The sequence below is a fragment of the Manihot esculenta genome, chromosome 18 (assembly GCF_001659605.2).
Source record: "Manihot esculenta cultivar AM560-2 chromosome 18, M.esculenta_v8, whole genome shotgun sequence".
Taxonomy (NCBI): Eukaryota; Viridiplantae; Streptophyta; class Magnoliopsida; order Malpighiales; family Euphorbiaceae; genus Manihot; species Manihot esculenta.
The window spans coordinates 8,078,462-8,086,487 of record NC_035178.2 but is presented as its reverse complement, the minus strand read 5'-3'; the positions used below and the strand labels follow the sequence as shown (position 1 = coordinate 8,086,487).

General features: G+C 35.6%; 1 protein-coding gene across 3 annotated transcripts; it reads right to left on the bottom strand.

Annotated features, from left to right (window-relative positions):
• On the bottom strand, positions 1-7,846 carry LOC110606579 (vacuolar protein sorting-associated protein 45 homolog). 3 transcript variants are annotated; one of them, XM_021745443.2, is made up of 13 exons: positions 7,523-7,845; positions 6,642-6,843; positions 6,449-6,528; positions 5,085-5,312; positions 4,605-4,730; positions 4,409-4,489; positions 4,170-4,311; positions 3,872-4,050; positions 3,018-3,173; positions 2,473-2,580; positions 2,265-2,386; positions 1,163-1,294; positions 1-620 (listed from the first exon to the last, which is right to left on the bottom strand). In XM_021745443.2, the coding sequence occupies exons 1-13, from the start codon at positions 7,610-7,612 to the stop codon at positions 560-562; spliced, it is 1,707 nt and encodes a 568-aa protein (XP_021601135.1). In that variant the 5' UTR covers positions 7,613-7,845; the 3' UTR covers positions 1-559. The 3 variants fall into 3 exon arrangements, 2 of the variants coding, with proteins under 2 accessions (XP_021601135.1, XP_043809263.1); XM_043953328.1 differs by lacking the exon at positions 3,018-3,173 and having other exon boundaries at positions 7,523-7,846; XR_006349422.1 differs by lacking the exon at positions 1-620 and having other exon boundaries at positions 1,161-1,294; positions 1,755-2,386; positions 7,523-7,846.
• Positions 7,847-8,026: the final 180 nt, after the last annotated feature.

Genomic DNA, 8,026 nt, shown 5'->3' with positions numbered 1-8,026 from the left:
TAAAGCCAAAGTTTAAATAGAAGTTATAGATTAGATGATTTCTTCTTCTTTTTTTCTTCTTTCCTTTTTTTTAAGTCTGGAGATATACATCTACATGGACTTGCACATGAATGAAGTAAACAGAGATGTAGGATCCTCCTTTTGTGTGTGAAATTATAATTCTTTCTTTTATACACCACAGTAGAAACATATAAAATTTTGCCAACTCACTACAAACATCCGTCAACTGCATGTGGCCCAAAATTGGTAGAGAAGTTGGATATTCAGTCTCTGGTAGGACAATAGGGGTTAGATAAGAAGATGGGAATTGCATCCTTCACCACGAATTTGCATGATTTTGGGCCTCAGACTCTTTTTCACCTTAGCAACTCTCGTCCAAGCGGGTGAAGATTATACCAGCTCGTACATTAACAATGGGTTGATATCTCCCATCATCCACTATAGCAAATCTAAGCCACAGTTTCACTGCTCCTACCCATCTGAGTATTGTCCCATGTAAAAGCCGCAAACAAATATCTACATGGCTCTCAAAAAGCTACATATAATGGGTGCATGAACTTCAAACAACATTGGTGCTGGATCGAGCTATCCTCTGGGCTTCTTCGAGATCCTTCAGAAACCTGCATTTCAGACCCAAAAATGCTAATAAGCAAAAAGATATCTCAGTTAGATCACAACACCATAGTTCCTATCATACCTTTTATTTTAAAAAATGCAAAAAAATTCTATTAATAGAGAACAAAGATTTACTAAATGGAAGATGAGGTATCCTCCTATTAATTTTGCTTCCTTGTGTACATGGATAATCAAAATATTTCAAATTTTTTATTATATTTGTCCCTCAGAGAAAAATTAGGGAACGTATCCAGGTAAAAAATTTTTTAAGATGCTAATACTATTCTGTGCATGAAATTGAAATGCAAACAGAAGCTGAGAAAAATTAATCCCAAGCACCCTCCAACTTGGCATGGGCCTGATATAAAAATCAATTCCTCAATCCTGCAGCTGATGCAAGATTGACAAAGCCCATTCCAAGTTAATCTATGGTTCCAATTAAGCATGTCACGCATAAAACATAGGTAGTAGTGTAATATTTGACTCCTGTTCAACATTCAACACATGAATATCAATTAGAAGATCGCGATGATGACAAAAATCATACCTCTTCGAATTAAGAACTACAGAACCACCAAGTATGAAACGAACTCCCGAATTGCTGGCATTTTGTAAAGCAACAGTGCGAGACTCCTCATACGTTGTTCCACCAACGATGAAAATAACCACATCCTGTGGCCTGAACAGAAGATATAGATTACATCATTTGAAATGGAATCCAAGGCATTGATTGCTACTCCATTTTCTAAAACACAACTAGATTTCATTCTTACACCAAAACGTTACATTCAATACCACAACAGAACATAATTAATCTTTCACGTATAGAGAACAGAGAGCCACAGAGAATTAGAGCAGCATCAGAGGAAGAAGACTTGACAGTAAATATTAGCTGTCAATTTATAGTTAAGTAATACTGATGATAGCTTCAATTGCTAACAAGCAACAATCTTCTTTGCATGGCTCTACGCCTGATATCTGACACTGCAAATCATGCAAAACATCATGGTGCAGTGTCTTTGCATTTTGCAGCAATGTGGCTTAAATTAACTTCCACATCCAGTGCCTGAAGTAACAATAGTCCATAACAAATATTTGACCATCATGAAAAGCTGACATGACAGTGCATTGTCTTTTACCTAACCTCAATGGTTCATTCACAATTCTGGATGCCCAGTCTCAATTAGTGCCCAAAGCCACTGACCTTGAATATGACCAACACTTTCTTCTAGCATTCTGCCTTGAGACTCTAGTTAACCACATCAGGTTAGGAATAAAAAATTAAACATGATAGCTTCAGATCTCTCTTGTGATGTGATTGAGGTTGAATAAAAAAGAACTAAGATGACGGATTAAATATGTCTACCATCCGCTAAAATATAACACAAGTACATTTAAACAAATGCAATATATATTAACCATGTTAAGTGCTTCATGAGGAGTCACCTAATCAAGTATAAGCTTGTGTTTGACTTAAAAAAGTAGACATAATTGCTTAATGGATCTGCAGATAAGCACATGAATTTGTGTAACCCACCTCATATGACAAACTCAAGTCTCAAGCTGTCAATACAAATTGCTGTCCACAGATAAATTTCAAAAGTACAGCAGAAGATAACTATAACTTTCCCATTCTTTAAATTACCTACCTTCCCTGTTGAAAGTGATTCCCAACAAAAGGGTAGTCCACATCTTTCATCCGACCTTTGATTATGCTTTCCATGGTTTGTAACAATAGAGGCTGGTGCTGGATGTATACATTTTCGACCCCCTAGACAACGGTGGACATAGTATCTATAAGCAACTATATGTGGTTTCTGAAGAAGAGGAATGAGCGTCTGGTTTTTCAGACAATACCTTTAAGCCACGAGCCATATTACGAGCAATATTCAGAAGATCTCGATTTCCATAAAGGTCCCCAGTTCGCTTATCTACACCTGCTTGCTTAAGGAGAAATTGGACAAGCTGCCATTTCATGATGATCAATAAATAAAAAACAGTTAATGTTCAGTACATCAGAACGGTTCTCTTTTTGATCTATCCAAAAAACATGGTAGGACCTCATGACGTAATGTAACCTAAGATGCATAGAGGACAGAAGTCTAACAACAGTACTAAGCAAATCAAATCAGGGTAATTTCAATGAAGAAACAAAGACAACTCTTTGGAGTGTACTCCCACAACCCAAATCAGTAAGGAGTAAAGACTACTGAATCTGAACAACAGTCTAATTTAATCTTCCTTTTCTATTCAAGAATAATAAATCTGATAGTTGATGGCCCCTAAACATGCTTATGCATCAGCAAAAGTGTTACCAATATCAGACCCTAAGGCTTGTACTTTGCAAGGAAAAACTACACAATTCAAAGTGTGCAGGAAGATTATCCTAGGTTGACAGTTACCCCAGGCTTGTACTTGGGAGATCGAGAAGCCAGCTTGTTGAATAGCTGCATCAATTGAACAGGACTCTCCTTTTCGTACCGCAAGGCATATAACATTACCAGGCGCAGATGGTCAATGTCAGATACACTTTCATTGTTTAAAAGATTTGTCACAGCCTGCAAAGAAGAATATGAAGAAAGGAGACCATTGTCACCACTTGCATCATATGCTTCAAATTGTAAATTCAGATTTCACATGTGATTTAGTCAGTTAAGATCTTAATGGAATTAGATATCAACAGCGATTGATGGCATTGAGTTAGATAATATTGCCAATTATTAGACTAGTATAATTAGAAAAAGAATAACACACGATGTCAACTGATAATAGGTTTTTATCAATTTGAGTTAACTGGCTTATTTGTTATTAGTGTACATTTTTATAAATATTGTAATAATTTCCTTCAGAAATACTAATGTTAAAAACTCAAACCTTTGATGAAAAAGAAAGAGAAAGCAGAAGTTTTGAGAGAAAATGCTTGATTATTCCCATCAAGCCAATTGGGGTATATATACTACTTACAAGAGTACATACTAGGTAAGAAAATAAATTAATTCCCTGATTATAACCTAATCATATCCCAATCATATCACACAATCATATTCCTAATTATCACTACAAATCTAGGCTATTTATAGAAATAGTCTCAACAAAAACTATGAATTACCAGTGCATTTATTCACCTCTCCAATCAATTTAATAGAATTCGGCTCTCTGTGTGTCCATTATATATCAGTGACTTACTTGAAAACCATATGGGCAACACACAAAAAGAAATAAAGACAACCTAAAGGTTATAACTCGTATACACTACCTCAAAAGCAGCAACTTGCCCACCACTGCAAGCCAACTCCTGTTCTGTTTCTGAAACTAACATGAGCTTCCGTTCTTCAACTATCTTGCTCATTTCTGTAACTAATGTTACATGCTTTGAAACATTGCCTTGCATTTTCCGGTACTCAGGATAACTATCAATAAATTTGGACATATCCTCTGCAGCAACTCAAAACACTTACTGTTATATTAGTAAACCAAGCTTGTAACTGATGGTTAAAAGTTGAAACTAACAAATTCTCAACAATATGTGAATTCTCATGCTGCCAAATACAAACCTATTGTCTGGATGTTTTGGTTACTTTTTGCAACTTGCTGAAAATCATCGACCATCCGCTTGATGTTCATTCCAATATCTCCAAAATTCTCATACATGTTAGCTTTAAAAAAGGCATCTTGCTCTGATGACAGCACAACCTCCTATGAGTGCAAAGTGCAAACAGCATGAAGATAATACTTTATGAGAACTCCTAAAATATTTAGTATATTTGTGGGAAGAGGGAAAAAGCAAATCAACCTCCTGATCTTTTGGAAACTTGCCGATACTTCTCAAATCTACTTTGTTGTCCTGAATGCCTATTAACTCATGAACCATAGCCTGAAAAACAAAATAAAATAATGAACTGCACTACCAGTATGACACAATATTTGAGAACCATTAGATCATTCATAAAGATCAAAAAATGAAATGTCATAGTCCCAGTGACACATACCTGATAGGTCCACTGATTCAGCAAAGGAGTCACAGGGTCGTCCCTTCGATCAATTATCAACAATAATGGAGAAACTTCTGTGCGCCTGAAATCAAAGAGACCACTTTCCTGCTGGTACATCAACTTCTGCCATACCATAAAATAAAAGAAATCAGTTTTCTGTGTTATCAAATTTCATGATATATTCACAGTGCCTTCACTCCCAGGAGGAAAAATTGCATTGAATTTGGATAGGCATACAATGCAGAAAGCAGCTTCAACAAAATTTGGTGCAATTATGAATTGAAACAGTATGTCATAAGCACAGAAATACTAATGTGTCTGCATATTCCTTGACCTGATTAAGGTGATTCTAAGAAATGAAATTGGAGAAGAGAAGGCTTGTATTATCAACATAGAAAGGTGGTTTTCACACAAACTCATGAAATGTTCATATGCAGATTAAGACTCTGCAATATTTCAGTCTGAAATTTTACTCACTGCTGTTTCTTGTGCTATCCTTTTTGCAACATCAGATGTTCTTTGATATCGGATAACAGGCCTCCGTTTCATTGCCAAGAAAACTGCTCCAAGACCATCAACAACTCTGTCAGAGAATTGCTGCAAACCTGAAGGATCAACAACTGCTGGGAGCATATAGATGTGATTTGAAGGTATATTCAATGTAAAATGATAAGGGTCAACTGCAACAAAATCTGCATAAAATTCCTGCAAAATAAATAGAGCAGTTATACATAAAATTAACCTCAGATCAAGGACTGATAAATAATAATGGTATTATAACAATGTCTAATTGATGTAAGGAGAAAAATTTTGCAGGAAAACATTTAAACATGTATTAAAGGACTACCACATTAAAGGCAATGAACTGATTCAAAGTATCAAATGTTGGTTGCTTAATGAGTATAAAATCCTAATGGAAATAATTTCACTCACTAGATTTACTCAAATATTATGTAGGATGGCTTGAAGGGAAGAGCATAAAATATGTTGAGGCAGTTGAATTCACTAAGACGCAAAGAAGCCTAGACTCGGTGCATCCAATCAACCACTACTCTCCAAAGCCTTTTACAAGACCGACAATTCTGAAGTGCCAATTTCCATTAGTTATTGCAAATAATTGGAAGTTCCTGGCTCATGGTTTCTACAATCAGTATGACTATACAATTCAAAGGGTCAATTTCCCTTTACTCTGTTGTGGGCCCCAAATTTATGAACTTTGTGAATTACTGCCATCCTCAAATACCTCTCACCAAGGATTGTTGCTCCTCAAGTGCTCAGCATCACATGGAACACCATATTTTTAACATAGTACAAGTCTACAAGATACACCACCTTAAGTAGAAAGAAGTCTAAACAGCATCTTATCTCTTTATGGAGACAATGTCAGCATTTCACATCAAAATAGACTACCTACATTTTTCTTAAGTTATACTATGTATAAAATGCCATCACCCAATTACTTCTACTAAAGCATCATCATAGGAAGGCCAATCTAGTTGTAATAGTATTGCTCATTGTTTTAGCAACAAGTGGTTCAAACCTGCAAACTTGTGCTTGGCTAGTGGCAACTTGAGTTTGCAGTTTGACCAGTACATAACACAATGGCTTCTTTATTGGGAGATATCATAATTGTTTTCACATGAAATTGATTTGAATTTTAAAAGTTTAACATTTTGATTCCCTTGTGCTAAAGTCACGGACCTAGTATTATTAAAATGTTATGCAAATAAAAAGAAGTTTCAATGAGAAAGAAAGAAAAGATGTAATTATCTAAAGACACCCAAAAAAAGAGGCAAAAATAGAAATTCAGCCAACAAAACTGTCAATAAATAACAGGTTACCTGAACTTGCTGTACAACTTCATTCTCATCTGAATCAGCCAAAATATGAATCTGGGTATCCTTCAACATGTTGGAGAAAACTGTAAATACAGCAGAGAGAAAAAAGAGAATATAACTTAACAGCAAATAGTTATGAATAAAACTTTAGGTATTAATAAATAGATCAATTCAAAACTCTCTCTTAAGAACTTACATAGGTGATACTCCCCAAATCTAGAATTAGCTAACTGCTGGCGCAAATGCTGAATATTCTCTGATGTAGGGCGAAGGAAGTAAACTGCTTTCAGATGCGACATAGATTCTTTTGACTTGGAAATGGAATCTACCAGTTCAACCAAAAATACTTCCTTCTGAAGAAGCTCCGATTGTGAATATACAACACTTAGAATACTAACCTGAAATTCATTAAAATAAAACAACATTAACACATTCCGTCCTGTTATTGTGGAATGGTTAACCAAGTTACAAAGGGAAAGAAAAAGGCAAGCAAACAATTCCCAAATGCTAATTTCACCACCGACCTGAAAAACACAAACTCATCCTTTAATAGCTGCATGATCCAGCACAGAAACCCCTTACTCAACATTCAAACCAGAAGCTTGGATGCAGGATTTTATGGTTGAATTCATGTAGATTTATCATCAATAGCAACACACTATAAGAGTTGCAAATTTTCAGATTGTTTTGGGTACAGGAACATCAACATGAGATCTCCAATAGCACTGTCTTTTAATTTAAAGAAATAACATATTGGGATATGTCATTCAAAATTCTACATCATTATTTCCTCCTTCCTATTAGACCTACCCTTGAAAGCCTGAGGAACAGATGAAACTACCATTTAAAAACATTCAATTACTTATTATACACATAGGGAAGTATTTCGGTCTGCGTTTAGCATCAAACCTCTGTGAGCTAAGTTTTTGGATATTGTTCATCGAATAATAAATAAAATTAGTAAAAACAAAACTTAATTCCCACACAAAGTTTTAGTAAAATAAGCGAACTAATGGAAAAAAAAAAAGCATCGGAGACAGTCTAGTGAGATTTTATTGAAGATGAGCAAGAGATTACAGTTTGGGAATCGAGGATGAGAACTTTCATGCCGGAAATGTCCTGCAGCATCCGGTTTATGTAATCCCGTACTGCCGCTACCAACACCATTTTTCGGGACCAGTTGGAGATCAACTCTTTAGATCTACGAATACGATCTTCCTGGTGACGACTGCAACTGAGAAGGACTGTGTGCTCTCCAATTCAAAGTGCAGCAGAGGAAAACTGTTAGATCTGCGTGAAGCTGTAGAACCGTAGAGGATAATTTAGAAGCTTGGAACGGGCAGAGACTAGAGAGGAAAAGAAAAGAACCGGAAGCAGCAAAACGCATCGTTTCTTTGATATGTCCCGCCATTTAACGTATCAGTGGGCTGCGGGGATCTAGCCTTTGGAACACCCGTGATCAAATGTTTAAACAAGTGCTTAAACTTTTGACCAAAATCCAAATAAGTTTACTTCTATTTCTTTTTTTCCAAATAAATATCTAAAATTTATCTTTGGAATTAAACAAGTCTTGATTTAGTA

What these genes read in the sequence shown, in the direction of transcription:
- LOC110606579 (XM_021745443.2), bottom strand. Translation starts at nt 7,612, where the DNA reads ATGGTGTTGGTAGCGGCAGTACGGGATTACATAAACCGGATGCTGCAG. An exon ending in ATTTGGGGAGTATCACCTAT is followed by an intron (nt 6,529 to 6,641) that starts GTAAGTTCTTAA and finishes CTGTATTTACAG; the next exon opens with TTTTCTCCAACATGTTGAAG. An exon ending in ATATGGCTCGTGGCTTAAAG is followed by an intron (nt 2,387 to 2,472) that starts GTATTGTCTGAA and finishes ACCGTTGTCTAG; the next exon opens with GGGGTCGAAAATGTATACAT.